Source organism: Cyprinodon tularosa, unplaced genomic scaffold (assembly GCF_016077235.1).
Source record: "Cyprinodon tularosa strain WSP-4 unplaced genomic scaffold, ASM1607723v1 ctg533, whole genome shotgun sequence".
Classification (NCBI taxonomy): domain Eukaryota; kingdom Metazoa; phylum Chordata; class Actinopteri; order Cyprinodontiformes; family Cyprinodontidae; genus Cyprinodon; species Cyprinodon tularosa.
This window is the reverse complement of record NW_024039267.1, coordinates 440727-457873: the sequence shown is the minus strand read 5'-3', so window position 1 is coordinate 457873 and position 17147 is coordinate 440727. Positions and strand designations below refer to the sequence as shown.

Here is a 17147-nt window from a genome sequence, read left to right as displayed (position 1 = left end):
TTGGGTTCTACCCCCCTGCTCATCTGGAAAAGAAGTCTTAGTGGAATATTTTGAGATTTATTAAATGTGACTAAAATTAAAATGAATGATGTTTAAAAATTCCCAAAAAATGGAAGATTGGTCAAAATATTTATTTTTAATTTTCTCTATTCATTTTTCTTTTCTAGTTATTTTCTTTCTTTGATTAAATGTATTCACTGTGGAATATTTAGTGATACAAATCAAATAAAGTAAAATGTACAATACAGCATTATTTCCCTTTTCAATTACCATGCAGAGGCAAGTCATTACACAATCTGTTTGATCTGTGCTTTGAAGCTTCAGCTAAAAGCACAGATCAGATCTTCATGAGTTTTAAGATTTTAAGAAATCCCAGTATTTATGAAACTGGTGTCCTGAAGAAGCCCATTTTAAATGTGTATGGTTTTTCAATAGCAGCATCTGTTGAGCTTTTGCAGGCAGCTACAGCCATAAAGTTACCTAAAAAGATGGAAAAGGTAATGATCATTTTTGATCCTTTTATCGTTAACATGATACTACAACTAAATATTGCGATAAGCGGTTAAGTCCATATCGCCCAGCCTTTGTGGAAACATTACAATTTAATTTATATACATTTTACTTTTAAGGCATCAAGAGATTGCCTTGACATAATTCATTTATGATGATTCATATAATTTTTTATTTATTTATTTATTTATTTTGGGGGGGGGGGGTACAGCTTTTAAAAAGACAATATCAGAACATAACATCAGTTCTGTTAATGTGTTTTCATGGAAGGCATATTCAATACATCCTCTTCAGAGGTTGGTGGTAACTAGTTACATTTACTAAGTTAATGAGGAACTTTTATTGTAAGACAGATCTACCGCTCTTCAGAGATCAGCTGAATGAAATAAATATTACAGCTGGAAGTTCTTTATTACCCAATGTAAGATTAAGTATCTTTATGTTGAAAAACACACTAATTCAGAAAAGTGTTTCTTCTGTCTGATATTCTATTTCATCTCCATTCTATTTACCTGTATTTGTTTACTTTTTTTTTATACCCTTAATTGATCATTTTCTTCTTGCATGAATAAAATCTTCTTTCTACCCCTCTCTGTTCATCTGACAAATAAGTCTCAGTAGAATATCCATGCATCCATTTTCTGTCTTGCTTTATTCCAAGCGAGGGGTGCTGTTGCCTGCCTCCAGCTGTCAACCGGCGAGATGCGGGAAACATCCTGGACAGGTCGCCAGTCCATCGCAGTCTTAGTAGAATATTTTCCCATTAATTAAATGTGATTGAACTATCATGTCTGAGTATCCAATTGTGCCATGCATCAAACCACTTTGCTTGAATCAATCTATATTCACTGTATCTAGCATTGGATTCTGTCTGATATCTGTGTATAACCTATTGCAAAATCTGAAAAAAAAAAAAAAAAAAAAAAAAAAAAAAACACTTTTCTTAAATTAAAACTTCTGATTAAAATGATCATTTAAATGCTGAAATGCAGCCAGCATACTAAATACATTTTTTAGAGGTAGATGACTAAAGCCTGCCCAGGTTGTTTAATACAATTTCTTTCTAAGAGTTTTCCTCTGGTCTTTATTATTCTTTTAAATACTAATTTCAAATGGGATATTTGATCTTGGCTGGTTCACAATAACATCCACTTCTGAGAAAAATAGCTCCAACGGCCCTCCGTGGAACATCCAGAGGTTTAGTAATACTAATTGTATGCTATGCCATTAGTAAGGTCTGCACAATCACTTATAGCATTGGCTTTATCAACTCTACCACTCTATGAAACATGCTGGAAATATATATAAAAAAAGTTTTTATATGTCATTGGTAAATAGTAAACCAAGTGAAACTAATTTGCTAGTTGCAGCAAAAATGTTTGCTAAATACTGATAAATTTCATCTGGTGTGTTGGTTTTCCATATTCATCCCTCCATCTGTTTCATCTTTATTTCCTGCACTGTTCCATCTCTTTAAGCTGGAGTGTATTTAACGGAATTATTTGTTTACATTTCTCTATGTTTTTTTGCACTAACAAAATATGTTAGTGAAATTAATAAAATATTATTTTTTTTATCTCAAACTGTATTTTTATCATGTCTTGTTTGGTCATCATCACTGTTATTTACGTCATGAGTCTATCAGATCAAATCAATCAGCTAAATTCATCATTCCTTATTGAATGATCCACAGAACTACAAAAGCATCAGCAAAGAACTACAAACCGTACACGTATGACGTCACTTTTGAAAGACGGACCCCAAACATGAGGGATATTACTCTTATTTAATTCACGCTCCTCTTAGATCACGGTGGTTTGTTAAGAAGTTGGCCAGATTTAGTATTAAGCTGATATTAATGAGGTATAAGCAGCAGAAGCCTGCGTTAAGCTGTTTTTCGTGGTCGTGATAAATTGCATCACCCGCTCCGTAAGGACCCCATCTCTAACTTTGAAGAGTTTCTTCATTTAAAACAGCGGAATTCTGTATATTAATTTATTTTGTTTACATTGTGATAATTCCTTGTTATTTATGGAGAGTAAACGTTTAAATAAATTTAAAAGACTACATATATCTGTTATTTTTCATGTGTTCAGGCGGAACCGCCTCTTCCGTTCCCTTTTCATCCAAGATGGCGGGTGATGAGTCTGGAACAACGCTCGGTCAGCCTCACTTGGCCAGACAGGACCTCAGCACTTTGGTCAGTATCTTCTTAGCAACATTTACAGATTGTTGGGTGTGTGAGTCTAGCTTTGAGGGGCTTATTTGGTTGATAAAAGACCAAGAAAGGTGAAAACAGACGGTGGTCGAGGCGCCGCAGCCTCTAACCGGCACATGACGGCAGGCCCAGCGGGGAGGAGATCCTTTAAATCACCGTGTATCTCCCAAACATCCGATTCTTGTTAGTTGTGTGTATATTATTATTATTTTATTGCTTCTGTTGTTTGGTAGCTTCAGACCAGGGGTCTCCACAGCCATTAATCCTTCTCATTGGTGTCCTAGTCAAAATCTGCTCTAGAAATGTGGAAAATAGCCTCAGATTTCACAATGCAGCTTTAGGTATATGCTAGCTAGAAAAACACAGCGCAAAGAAGACAATGGTTTTTTGATCCATTAAAGTAGCTTTGTGATGGTAACTGTTATTGGAGATGGGCTGTTATTTAAAGATACAGGGTTCTATTGAATACACCTCCAGTCTAGTCTGTTAGTATAAAATAAAAAGTGCTAAAAGAAGATGCTGTAATGATATTTATTCTAACATGGAGGCCCAGCTCTGCTTGTATTAAGCCCTCTTTAAGCCATTTTCACCTCACCACAGTCCTTCAGTCTGGCCTATACCAGATGCAGGGGATGACATGTGACAGGAGAGCAGATTATTTGAGCTGAAGATGAGGAGAAAATCAAAGTTAGGACTTGCGGACAAGTGGTTTGTTTGCCTCAGGTTATGCGATTGCAGTGTGGTAATCCAGGGTTAGACATTAGGAATGCTGCTGTATTTCATGTTAATCCCTTGGCTGCGCCCCTTTGTGTCTGACCTGTGCTCTCCCTCCAGGACGTGTCCACCCTCACGCCTTTGTCTCCAGAGATCATCAGCAGACAGGCCACCATTAACATCGGTACTGAAATCAGGCCCTGTGTGCCTCAGTGTTTGTGGGTAACATTGTTTTCTAAACTGCTTCTTTTTTTTTTCCTGTCTGCCAGGCACCATCGGTCATGTGGCCCACGGAAAGTCCACAGTAGTGAAGGCCATCTCTGGTGTTCACACCGTCAGGTTCAAGAACGAGCTGGAGAGAAACATCACCATTAAGCTCGGCTATGCTAACGCTAAGGTGCGTGAAGCCGGTTTTATGTAACTTCTTATTAGATGTGACACCCGTCCTCATCTGTGTAGCTTCCAGAACCAGTTAGTGGCCCAGGTGGTTACTGTTGTCTCTCTGTCCCCTCTGGCTCCAGGTCTACAAGCTGGACGACCCCAGCTGTCCCAGGCCCGAGTGCTACAGGTCGTGTGGCAGCAGCACCCCGGATGAGTTTCCCACAGACATCCCTGGAACCAAAGGCTCCTTCAAACTGGTCAGGTGAGGAATCGCTCCTGCTGCTGCTGCTGGTTTTAAAAGCTAAGGCTGCTCTAGAAAACATGTTCAAAGCTCTACTCCAACTAAAAAGGACATAATCAAGCTGTTTACTACTATCTAATGTGTCTCTGTCTTATCATTTTGGGGTCTTTTTATATATTTTAACTTGATTTTAGTTTTTTCATTATTTTTTCTGGGACTGATTAAAGCTATCTAATCGTATCCTAATTCTTACCTCAGAATTGGAGGCATATATTAAGCAACTGTCATAGGCTTCTGTCTAAGGCTACGTTCACACTGCAGGCCTTAATGCTCAATTCCGATTTTTTTGTGAAATCGGATTTTTTTGCGTGTCCGTTCACACTTCCAAGTATATGCGACTTGTATGTGATCTACTGTGTGAACTGAAAGCGTTCAACCGAAGTGTCCCGCATGCGCACTCGAGGACGCGATGACGTCACATGTAGCAAGCGTCCTCAGTGTTTGCGGAAGTAAACATGACTCGTAATACCGCAGCGTATATTGCGTTCTTTAAGTTATTCTCCAACAGGAGCAGGCACATTACGAACGAAATCTTTTTAAGAAGATCAAAAAAGAAAGACCCTCCCCCGGTTCCGGTAAGACCCTTCGAGTTTGGTCTGAATCGAGCTATCTTTCCAAATATAAATTAAGTCAGCAACCTTACTTTCTCTCCATTGACTGCTCTCTGTGTTATCTTCCGCCATGGTTGTTAGTTTTTCCCACCTCCGCTTAGTAGGACGCAGATTAGTAACGTTTAGTAACATTTGTCAAGTATCAATGACGTGTAGGTCGGATGACAGACACAGGTCGCATTTGAAAAGATCAGATACGTATCGGATTCAGGACCACATATCCAAGTGGCCTGGGTCGCGTTTGAAAAAATCCGATCTGTGTCGTTCAGACTGTCATAAAAAGATCAGATACAGGTCACATATGGGCAAAAAAATCGGAATTGGGTCACTTCAGGCTGCAATGTGAACGTAGCCTAACCCCAGGCTCACACCGACTCCGGTCTTACCGTTGCGATGCGGTGGGTGCGGCGCCGCAGTGATTCCAAGTCATTAAAAAGACGTAAACCTCTCTCACCGTCTGCTGAGCTGTCCGGCTGCGGTTACCGAGACACAAGAAAGCTATCCTTGCGGCGTGCCGGAGCCCTCCGCAACAAGCTCTCGCAAAAATCCTTTATTTGGGCCGTGTTATCGCGTGAAGTTACGTGAACTCAAGTGAACTTCTGTTAAATCTCCGGACCTGTTGCCGGAGCCGCAGAGCCGCACCGCACCGTAGTCAAAAGGGCGGTGTGAGAGGGGGTGTGCGGGAGTTGCGGTCTCCGTCGGCTCGGTAACTGCACCGGAGCCAGTGTGAGCAAGGGGTAAGTGTGCATAGTAACTTCTTTGGGTCATAGGTCATCCACTCGCACCTGTCAGTTCTTGCTCCTGTTCCATACCGGTGGATAATGCTAACATTTTGTTAGCGTTAGACAGGGTTGTCAAGTATCAAAGTACAAATACTCTATTATCTAAACTTTACTGGAGTAATTATTTTTTAAGAAAATAATTAACTTCTACTCCCTAACTTTTTTTTTTTGCAATTATCTCTACTTTTTACTCCTACATTTTAGAAATAGACTTGTTTGGTTTGTTTCTTTTCAGCTCATTCTTGTTATGGACTTTTGGTATTAAAAAAATAGAAAACATCAAAACATAATTTCTTTGTGGTTGGACTCGGTGCTGCCCCAACTTGTTGTTCACCACCTACCAAAATAAGTAGTTTTTCAAGATGGTGTAGAGTTAAATGGGACACTTACCATCAGTTATAAAGCTAAGAAAATTAAGTATAAGGAAGTTATCATCCAGAATTGCACAAAACTCTTCCTTCAATAGAGTAGTGCAGTAACCAGTATGAGGTTTAAAGCAACTGTCCTGGATCCTGCATTATGTTTATTTGTATATTTGGTCTTTAGTAAAAACTTTAGTAAAAAAGTTCTACAAAAGTGTTTTTAAATGGTAGGATTTTTATTTTTACATGAACAAACATTTATAATTTTGGCACCTCTGACATTAATTAGTCATGTGAGGAATGAAAGCAATGCTCCCCTTTGCTTCCTCAGGACGGCACCGACGACCAAACGTTTGGCTTCATTGTCGTCTTTTATTTATATATATATATATATATATATATATATATATATATATATGTATATGTATGTATATGTATATATATGTATATGTATATATATGTATATGTATATATATGTATATGTATATATATGTATATATATGTATATGTATATATATGTATATGTATATATATGCATATGTATATATATGTATATGTATATATATGCATATGTATATATATGTATATGTATATATATGCATATGTATATATATGTATATGTATATATATGTATATGTATATATATGTATATGTATATATATGTATATGTATATACACTATATTGCCAAAAGTATTTGCTCACCCATCCAAATTATTGGAATCAGGTGTTCCAATCACTTCCATGGCCACAGGTGTATAAATTCAAGCACCTAGGCATGCAGACTGTTTTTACAAACATTTGTGAAAGAATGGGTCGCTCTCAGGAGCTCAGTGAATTCCAGCGTGGAACTGTGATAGGATGCCACCTGTGCAACAAATCCAGTCGTGAAATTTCCTCGCTCCTAAATATTCCACAGTCAACTGTCAGCTGTATTATAAGAAAATGGAAGTGTTTGGGAACGACAGCAACTCAGCCACGAAGTGGTAGGCCACGTAAACTGACGGAGCGGGGTCAGCGGATGCTGACGCGCATAGTGCGAAGAGGTCGCCAACTTTCTGCAGAGTCAATCACTACAGACCTCCAAACTTCATGTGGCCTTCAGATTAGCTCAAGAACAGTGTGCAGAGAGCTTCATGGAATGGGTTTCCATGGTCGAGCAGCTGCATCCAAGCCATACATCACCAAGTGCAATGCAAAGCGTCGGATGCGGTGGTGTAAAGCACGCCGCCACTGGACTCTAGAGCAGTGGAGACGCGTTCTCTGGAGTGACGAATCGCGCTTCTCCATCTGGCAATCTGATGGACGGGTCTGGGTTTGGCGGTTGCCAGGAGAACGGTACTTGTCTGACTGCATTGTGCCAAGTGTAAAGTTTGGTGGAGGGGGGATTATGGTGTGGGGTTGTTTTTCAGGAGCTGGGCTTGGCCCCTTAGTTCCAGTGAAAGGAACTCTGAATGCTTCAGCATACCAAGACATTTTGGACAATTCCATGCTCCCAACTTTGTGGGAACAGTTTGGAGCTGGCCCCTTCCTCTTCCAACATGACTGTGCACCAGTGCACAAAGCAAGGTCCATAAAGACATGGATGACAGAGTCTGGTGTGGATGAACTTGACTGGCCTGCACAGAGTCCTGACCTCAACCCGATAGAACACCTTTGGGATGAATTAGAGCGGAGACTGAGAGCCAGGCCTTCTCGTCCAACATCAGTGTGCGACCTCACAAATGCGCTTCTGGAAGAATGGTCAAAAATTCCCATAAACACACTCCTAAACCTTGTGGACAGCCTTCCCAGAAGAGTTGAAGCTGTTCTAGCTGCAAAGGGTGGACCGACGTCATATTGAACCCTATGGATTAGGAACGGGATGTCACTTAAGCTCATATGTGAGTCAAGGCAGGTGAGCAAATACTTTTGGCAATATAGTGTATATGTATATGTATATGTATATATATGTATATGTATATATATATATACACTATATTGCCAAAAGTATTTGCTCACCTGCCTTGACTCACATATGAGCTTAAGTGACATCCCGTTCCTAATCCATAGGGTTCAATATGACGTCGGTCCACCCTTTGCAGCTAGAACAGCTTCAACTCTTCTGGGAAGGCTGTCCACAAGGTTTAGGAGTGTGTTTATGGGAATTTTTGACCATTCTTCCAGAAGCGCATTTGTGAGGTCGCACACTGATGTTGGACGAGAAGGCCTGGCTCTCAGTCTCCGCTCTAATTCATCCCAAAGGTGTTCTATCGGGTTGAGGTCAGGACTCTGTGCAGGCCAGTCAAGTTCATCCACACCAGACTCTGTCATCCATGTCTTTATGGACCTTGCTTTGTGCACTGGTGCACAGTCATGTTGGAAGAGGAAGGGGCCAGCTCCAAACTGTTCCCACAAAGTTGGGAGCATGGAATTGTCCAAAATGTCTTGGTATGCTGAAGCATTCAGAGTTCCTTTCACTGGAACTAAGGGGCCAAGCCCAGCTCCTGAAAAACAACCCCACACCATAATCCCCCCTCCAACAAACTTTACACTTGGCACAATGCAGTCAGACAAGTACCGTTCTCCTGGCAACCGCCAAACCCAGACCCGTCCATCAGATTGCCAGATGGAGAAGCGCGATTCGTCACTCCAGAGAACGCGTCTCCACTGCTCTAGAGTCCAGTGGCGGCGTGCTTTACACCACCGCATCCGACGCTTTGCATTGCACTTGGTGATGTATGGCTTGGATGCAGCTGCTCGACCATGGAAACCCATTCCATGAAGCTCTCTGCGCACTGTTCTTGAGCTAATCTGAAGGCCACATGAAGTTTGGAGGTCTGTAGTGATTGACTCTGCAGAAAGTTGGCGACCTCTTCGCACTATGCGCGTCAGCATCCGCTGACCCCGCTCCGTCAGTTTACGTGGCCTACCACTTCGTGGCTGAGTTGCTGTCGTTCCCAAACACTTCCATTTTCTTATAATACAGCTGACAGTTGACTGTGGAATATTTAGGAGCGAGGAAATTTCACGACTGGATTTGTTGCACAGGTGGCATCCTATCACAGTTCCACGCTGGAATTCACTGAGCTCCTGAGAGCGACCCATTCTTTCACAAATGTTTGTAAAAACAGTCTGCATGCCTAGGTGCTTGAATTTATACACCTGTGGCCATGGAAGTGATTGGAACACCTGATTCCAATAATTTGGATGGGTGAGCAAATACTTTTGGCAATATAGTGTATATGTATATGTATATATATATATATGTATATATATATATATATGTATATGTATATATATATATGTATATGTGTATATATATATATATATATATATATGTGTGGCTTTAAAATAAAACTTTGAGAGGAAGCTATTTTTCAGCTCCATGTCACATGTTTACTACGATTACTGCTGGTGCAAAATCCTTTCATGTCCAAGTTTGCATCATAACCAGAAGTAAATATTGAAATATTTTAGATTCCTCTATGTATAAAACCTTTATATACTGTTATTTTTTTTACCACTCTAGATGTTCTGTGGATGTTATTTGACCTTAAAGGTGTATTTATGCTCTTTAAGCTGGTGATCCATTTGACCAGCTGGATGGATCTATAGATCTAAAATACAGTGTTTCCCACTGCCTTCATACACAGCTTTGTTTTAAAAAAAATATACATGTATGATTGGCCTACATGTTCTGAATGCTGGCGTACCATAAAGAATAAATAATGAACCGTTTAGTTTGTGTCTTCAAGTCGTTGCCCATAGGAAGACGTTACCTCGATATAACCTAACAGAATATCTTCAGAACGGCTCAAAATGACAGAAAACTCATATGAGTGAGTAGAACATGATGGAATAACGTAAAATCAAGGGTAAATGTAAAAAAACCGTGGGATACACCACGCTTAAAAATGTGCACACATGAAAACCCACGAGGATCAGAGACTCTCCCACCACAGTCTCCTAAAATCCTGTGGAAAACACTGAAATACCATAGAAGATGTTTACAAAGAGGGCAGTGGGGACGTATAAAGATTGATAAAGATGTGAGTTCAATCCAGCAGATAGTCTCATGTTAATATTAAACAATAAGTTTACAGTTTTTTTTCTTCGTGTCATCGTGCTCCTAGAATCAGCCTGAATGAAAACAGTTACAGGTTCTAGATCATCCTAATGTACAAAAGTCTGAATACATGAAGGAAACGTTACAGTTTAACATTCTGTGAAGAAACCCTCACATGTTGCTCAGATTGTTTTGATCAAACTTGATTCTTGTTTTACAAACATTTTATATACTTATTTTTGTCCTTTTACTGCAGTGATTCTGTTCAGAGGAGAATCTGAGCTCTGCAGTTCCTGAATTTGTAGCGCTTCGCTCTGCTCTCGTTTGGTTTAATAAACATATCCTTCATCATGTGACTCTGATTATGATGTAATGGCAAAAATTCGGTAGTTCCTTTAAAGAAAAACACAAACGGGTCAGAACCCGCTCCTCTGGAAGATGGTGGTAGCACTACTAGCCGTAGCTCAAACTGCTCCTCCACTCTCCTACAGACACGTGTCGTTTGTGGACTGTCCCGGCCACGACATCCTTATGGCCACCATGTTGAACGGCGCCGCCGTCATGGACGCTGCCCTCCTGCTCATTGGTAAGTCACTCTCTGATCCTGTGGGTCCTTCGCCCCCTGTGGTCCGGCTGTAAACGCTGCTGCTTCTGTCTGCCTGTCCAGCGGGGAACGAGTCGTGTCCTCAGCCTCAGACCTCGGAGCATCTGGCCGCCATAGAGATCATGAAGCTGAAACACATCCTGATCCTCCAGAACAAGATCGACCTGGTGAAGGAGAGCCAGGCCAAGGAGCAGTACGAGCAGATCCTGGCCTTTGTTCAGGGTGAGCGTCAGCGTCTAATAACTCTGCTCTAGATGGTCCTGGTTCCTCTCTGATGGCCGTTTGAGCCGATCATGACCCATTTTCAGGGTCAGATTCTTTGTTTGAAACCTTGAACAGCGGCCATGATGCAATAGGAGAAGCAGACTCACAGGCACCATATGCTGTGGTTTCAGCATTTTGTTACCTGTGGTTTTTTGCTTCTATTTTTAGCGGTTATCGCAATTATTATAATTTTTTTTATTTTGTGCAGCATTTTTCTATTGCATTTGTTTATGTCTGCTTGTTGTGGAGTTTGTATCACACGGTAATGCAGCTTGTTTCTTTTTTGCTGCACGTTTGCACCCATCAGCCATCGTACTAATACGTTTTAAGACCTATTGTATTTCATCATTACTTTGTTTTTATTTCACATCATATTCTGCAGATCAACATCCAGGAAATCCTTTTTTAAGCATGTTGGGTGTTTTTCTTTATACCAAAACCTAGGGATATAAAAAATGTTGGTTCTTCAAAATGGAAATGCGTTTCCTTCAGCAGATATTAAACAAAACAATAATAAACTATCATTTTTTTAAGTTTTTACAGCTCTAGTGGCTTGTTTTTCTGACAGTAGGCTGATAGAGACATGTGGCAAAGGACCACAACCCCAGTCAGCCGTGTCGAGGACTAAGGCCTCCATACATGGATCATTCGCGCTAACCACTGTGCCACCTGCACATCCAATTAACTATCTGTAATTAAAGATTTGTGATATTTTCAGATCTAATCAATTTATTCCGCTGCTCTCAGGGCAGAAAGGCTCTTTGGATGTTAAAGGTTGCAGCCGTCCTGATCTAGACATTGTAACCCTCCTCAGGCTGCTGAGAGGGAAGCTTCAGGCCAAGTCTGTGCCAAGTTTTATACATCTTCTGGAAATGTTGCATGTTCTTATTTTATCTTGCCTACTTTTAGGTTTCTTAGAGAAATTGGCTTCTGATTACAGAAGTACTTAATTTTGAATTAATTGTTTGGTTGTTTTTAATTTTGGTTTGTCTTCCTTATATGTTTAGATTAAAGGTTTGATTCTCTGTCGATATTCAGACTTGAGCTGCAGCTGCAATAAAATCTGTATTTTTAGGCTTTATGTGCGCCTTAAGGAGGGAACCGATGCCTGTGTTGTTTCTCCTGCAGGCACAGTCGCAGAGGGAGCTCCCATCATTCCCATCTCAGCGCAGCTGAAATACAACATCGAGGTGGTTTGTGAGTACATCGTCAAAAAGATCCCTGTCCCCGTCAGAGACTTCACCTCAGAGCCCAGACTCATTGGTATGAAGAAAGGCCACCAGTTGCTCCTCGTCTCTGTCCTGCTCTGGTCCTCATCTGTTAAACGTCTGCTTCAGTCATCAGGTCCTTCGACGTGAACAAACCGGGCTGCGAGGTGGACGACCTGAAGGGAGGCGTGGCGGGAGGCAGCATCCTGAAGGGCGTGCTGAAGGTAGAGACTGGCGCTGTAAACGGCTGCTGAGGTTCAGGCTCTTATCTGAAACCTGGTTGTTTTGTGTTTGTCTGACCTGTAGGTGGGTCAGGAGATCGAGGTCCGCCCTGGAATAGTGTCCAAAGACCAGGAGGGAAAGCTGATGTGCAAACCCATCTTCTCTAAGATCGTGTCTCTGTTTGCTGAACACAATGATCTGCAGTACGCCGCACCAGGAGGCCTCATCGGTGAGGGACGCCGTGCATCGGGCGCTTTCATTCAGCGTCGCACATTTAGAACCATTTGGACTCATTCTGGGGAAGAAGTTCAGGAAAAAGGATGATTAGAGTGTGATTTAAACCAGGGAAGCAGACTTTCTGCTGTCTGGATTTCTGAAAACTTATTTCTATTTTTATCTGATCTTATCATTTTTTTCTTCTTCATTCTAATCTATGTCCTTTCCTTGTTTCCTTGCGCCGGTTATTTCTCCCTTTCTTCCTTCAGTGTATCCTTTGTGTCTGTCCTTTGTTCCTTCCTACTGTTCCCCCTTTCATCCTCTTCCTTCCTTCCTTGCTTCCTTCCTACTGTTCCCCCTTTCATCCTCTTCTTTCCTTCCTTCCTACTGTTCCCCCTTTCATCCTCTTCTTTCCTTCCTTCCTACTGTTCCCCCTTTCATCCTCTTCTTTCCTTCCTTCCTACTGTTCCCCCTTTCATCCTCTTCTTTCCTTCCTTCCTACTGTTCCCCCTTTCATCCTCTTCTTTCCTTCCTTCCTATTGTTCCTCCTTTCATCCTTTTCTTTCCTTCCTTGCTTCCTTCCTACTGTTCCCCCTTTCATCCTTTTCTCTCCTTCCTTGCTTCCTTCCTACTGTTCCTCCTTTCATCCTTTTCTTTCCTTCCTTGCTTCCTTCCTACTGTTCCCCCTTTCATCCTTTTCTCTCCTTCCTTGCTTCCTTCCTACTGTTCCTCCTTTCATCCTTTTCATTCCTTCCCTGCTTCCTTCCTACTGTTCCCCCTTTCATCCTCTTCTTTCCTTCCTTCCTACTGTTCCCCCTTTCATCCTCTTCTTTCCTTCCTTCCTACTGTTCCCCCTTTCATCCTCTTCTTTCCTTCCTTCCTATTGTTCCTCCTTTCATCCTTTTCATTCCTCCCTTGCTTCCTTCCTACTGTTCCCCCTTTCATCCTTTTCTCTCCTTCCTTGCTTCCTTCCTACTGTTCCCCCTTTCATCCCTTTCTTTCCTTCTTTCCTTCCTTCCTACTGTTCCCCTTTCATCCTTCTCTCTCCTTCCTTGCTTCCTTCCTACTGTTCCTCCTTTCATCCTTTTCTTTCCTTCCTTCCTTCCTTCCTACTTTTTTCGGTTCCTTATTTTCTGTCTTGTTTGCTTCTGTTTTTCTTAGTTTTTTCTGTCGCTTCCTTCCCTCTATCCCTTATTTCCTTCTATACTTCCTTCCTGCCAGAAATGAATCTGATTTATTATGAATTAGTGAATTTCTGAGCTGTTATTTGATGGAATTACAGTTTGAACAATTGGAGGAAACTAAAAGCGTCTCTCCGTGTGTCCAGGTGTGGGAACAAAGATCGACCCCACGCTGTGCCGAGCAGACCGTATGGTGGGTCAGGTCCTGGGAGCTGTCGGAGCGCTGCCAGAGATCTTTACAGAGCTGGAGATTTCCTATTTCCTCCTCAGAAGGCTGCTGGGAGTCCGCACAGAGGGGGACAAAAAGGCTGCCAAGGTGAGGCCAGCGTCGTTGGGAATGTAGTCCTAACTCCCCTGAAAGCTGTTGCTTATTGACCATCTGCCCTCCCCCCTCAGGTCCAGAAGCTCTCCAAGAACGAGGTGCTGATGGTAAACATCGGCTCGCTGTCGACGGGCGGGCGAGTCAGCGCCGTCAAGGCTGATCTGGCCAAGATCGTCCTCACCAACCCTGTGTGCACCGAGGTCGGAGAGAAGATCGCGCTCAGTCGGCGTGTGGAGAAGCACTGGCGGTAAGGGGCAGCTGTCCTGGAGGGCCAATCAGTGTCTGAGGGGTGCCGCTGATGGACTGTGTCCCTTTAAGCCTCCTAACATCAGTCTAGATGAGGACAGGCAGGCAGATCATCTGTTTCTGGAAGGAGAGACGGTCTGAAGACTTCCTGGTTCTGTTTGGATCCAGAATCATTAGCAAGATTAAAGAATAATTTAAGATTAGAGGCTTTTAGTCTCTGAAGATGATAATCTGAGTCTGAGCAGAGCTCAAGGTGAAGCTGCTTTTAGAGGAGGGCCAATTTAAAATCCTTCTGGAAGTGTTCTTATTTAGTTTTAGTCAGGGTTCCCATGCCTCCTTAAAATCCTCTAAAAACTTCTTGAATAAAAAAAAATTCAAGCAAAGTTTTTCCAACTACCCATAAATAATGAATGTGTTAAACTTCCCACCTTTGGTGACCGCTGCTAAACGGTTTTTATTTAGTGTAGCAGTGGATTCTCATTTCCTCTACATAGAGAACATGTTAAACAGGACATGCATCTTCTAGGCGGTGAACAGTCATAAAGTTGGTTCCCGATCCACGCCTGAAACTTCAGGAAGTCTGCTTCGCCATGTCAGGGTGTCCTAAATAAATGACCATTCTGCTGTTTGTTAATGGAGGGGAGTTTATTACATGGTTGTTTTAAGCAAAGAATGTGTTTAATGAATGGGAATTTATCAAAAGGCTTAAAAAGGAACTTTGCTGGGGTTTTTTTTTTTATTTATTTACATTTTTTTTGTCTTTTAGGAATTTTTTATTATAATTGTTTTTTCATATCTTTTTTAATCATTTTTTTTTTTTTTAGATTGAGTTTCACTGATTTTTAGGGATCATATTCTCCTCACTTCTTGGGCTTTTCTCAGAAAGGAGGATCTTGGCCACATTTCTATTGGTCCTCATGGTTAGCATCTTTATTGGTCAAGAGTGAGCGTTAATGTTTGGCTGGAATGAGGGAGATGTGATTTGTAAAATGCAGTTGCCTGGTTCTGCTGGAGTTTTCTTCCCATTAAAAGGGAGTCTTTCCTCTCCACTGTCGCTACAAGCATGCTTGGTGTGAGGGATTGCATTTGAGTTGATGCAATCAACTGGTTTTCCTTAGATAGAAAACTTTGTGAATTGGAGCTATAGAAATAAACTGAAATTAATTTAAGAACACAATAGGTAAAATTCAATCTGAAAGACATTTAATAAAACACAATTTGAAAATTTTAAATCTGTTAAAAATTGGATAAGATAAAGATTTAAGGAAAATAAAATCTGAGAAAAGGCCTAGGTTACTCATCTTTTTGTTTTGTTTTTTTTTTTTTTTGTTTTTCAAAGTTTCATTTCTAAAAAAAAATTTTCTTTTCAAGAATAAAGGAAAAAATGTTCCCTCTATAGAGGTTAAGCCTACATGAGGCTACGATAAATAAACCCTTTGCCAAACGTTGAACTTCAAAGCTCCACAGAGGCCTCCTCGCCATCGCTAAACTGATTGATGCATTGAAGACCTGAATGATGACTTTAATCTTTGTGGATGATGATACAGGCTATATATTCAAATATATTTATATATTTGATGCTGATCTGTTTTTCAATGAATTCTTTTCAAAAAATCTCTTATTACTTTTGCATGCAAAACATTTCCCGACATGATTGAAACACATTTGACTAAAAACAAGAAATCAGATTCTGCTGTTTTTGAACATAATTAATCTTTAGAAATATCTGATTGAACTGTAAATGTGTGGTAGAAACATGATGGGTTTAATTTTCTGATGACCTCTGGCCTCTAAGAGGAAATGTGTCATTTTGATGTCTGGTGCTCATTCAGAATAACCTGATTACATGTCCGCTAATCAGGTGGTCAATCTGTATAAACCACCATTTACTGGAGTTCTGTGTCGACTCGTCATGTGATAAACTGGTGTAGTGTAGAGGGCTCTGAGTCAGCTTTATGTTTTAAAACTGTTTACATTGTAAAGCTGCTATTGTTTAAAGCTTAAGGCTTGAGATCTGTTAAATGATCATCTGTAGTTGAGTTGAAATGTTGACCTGTTTCTCCTGTTTGTTGCTCTCAGGCTGATCGGCTGGGGGCAGATCAGGAGAGGCGTGACCATCACACCAACGGTGGACGACGACTGAGACACGTCAGCCGGACCGCTCCAACACCCCCACTCCTTTAGGATTTGTTTTTTTTGTTTGTTTTTTTTGCAACTGGGACATTTCACTGGTTTAAAGATGCCTTCTAGATCTCTGCTGGAGGAGGAGCTCCTATGCAGCAGGAATCCAGATGATGCAGAGGACTTCCTGCATTGGCTTCAGATTTAACAACCAATAAAATACATTTGGAAGGATCTTCTGTGTCCCTGAGCTTTTCTTGGTGACTTTAAACTGGATAAAGAATAAAGAATTAACTAGTGATAAAACTCAGAGGGGTTAAAGCTCGGAGTGTAATTTATTTATTCTCAGTGGTAGTTAAGTCTGTCCTGCATGTTTTTCAACCAATTACTGATGGGCTTAATCACCATATTCTGCAGGAGTGAGGAAGTGTTCATTTAAAGTTCTGCATTTCCATAAAAGGAAACGTCTGAAACATCCAATAAATAAGCCCTGCAGGACTGTAACCTTCTTAACGTATAACGGCTCAGAATGAATTTAAGCTACAACATCCCTTAGAAAAAATGATGAAAATAGACGTTTCTTTACATGTTCCTCCTGAAACGCCTTACTTTATCTAAACCGTTACCGTAAGGCTGTTCTTCCAGGCTTTCTGATACAGGGTAAAAAAATAAAATTAATGTCTAAGTGATGATTTAAAATGTAATACTTTATAATGAAGTAGATCTTTATAGTTTTAAACTTAAATGGAAAAATAATTTTCCATCTTAATTGGTCATACCTATGCATCATAGATCAGGGGTCAGGGCTATCCACCCTTATAGAGTTGATTGGTCTGTA

General features: G+C 41.0%; 1 protein-coding gene across 1 annotated transcript; it reads left to right on the top strand.

Annotated features, from left to right (window-relative positions):
* The first annotated feature begins 2606 nt into the window (after window positions 1-2606).
* Window positions 2607-16544, top strand: eif2s3 (eukaryotic translation initiation factor 2, subunit 3 gamma). Its single transcript, XM_038304430.1, has 12 exons — window positions 2607-2710; window positions 3563-3626; window positions 3712-3839; window positions 3964-4085; window positions 10417-10511; window positions 10593-10751; window positions 11922-12056; window positions 12131-12225; window positions 12308-12452; window positions 13767-13936; window positions 14017-14189; window positions 16268-16544. Exons 1-12 carry the CDS (start codon window positions 2642-2644, stop codon window positions 16329-16331), a joined length of 1419 nt encoding a protein of 472 aa, XP_038160358.1. The 5' UTR covers window positions 2607-2641; the 3' UTR covers window positions 16332-16544.
* The last annotated feature ends 603 nt before the right edge of the window (window positions 16545-17147 follow it).

What these genes read in the sequence shown, in the direction of transcription:
- eif2s3 (XM_038304430.1), top strand. Translation starts at nt 2,642, where the DNA reads ATGGCGGGTGATGAGTCTGGAACAACGCTCGGTCAGCCTCACTTGGCC. An exon ending in TCGGCTATGCTAACGCTAAG is followed by an intron (nt 3,840 to 3,963) that starts GTGCGTGAAGCC and finishes CTCTGGCTCCAG; the next exon opens with GTCTACAAGCTGGACGACCC. An exon ending in CGTGTGGAGAAGCACTGGCG is followed by an intron (nt 14,190 to 16,267) that starts GTAAGGGGCAGC and finishes TGTTGCTCTCAG; the next exon opens with GCTGATCGGCTGGGGGCAGA.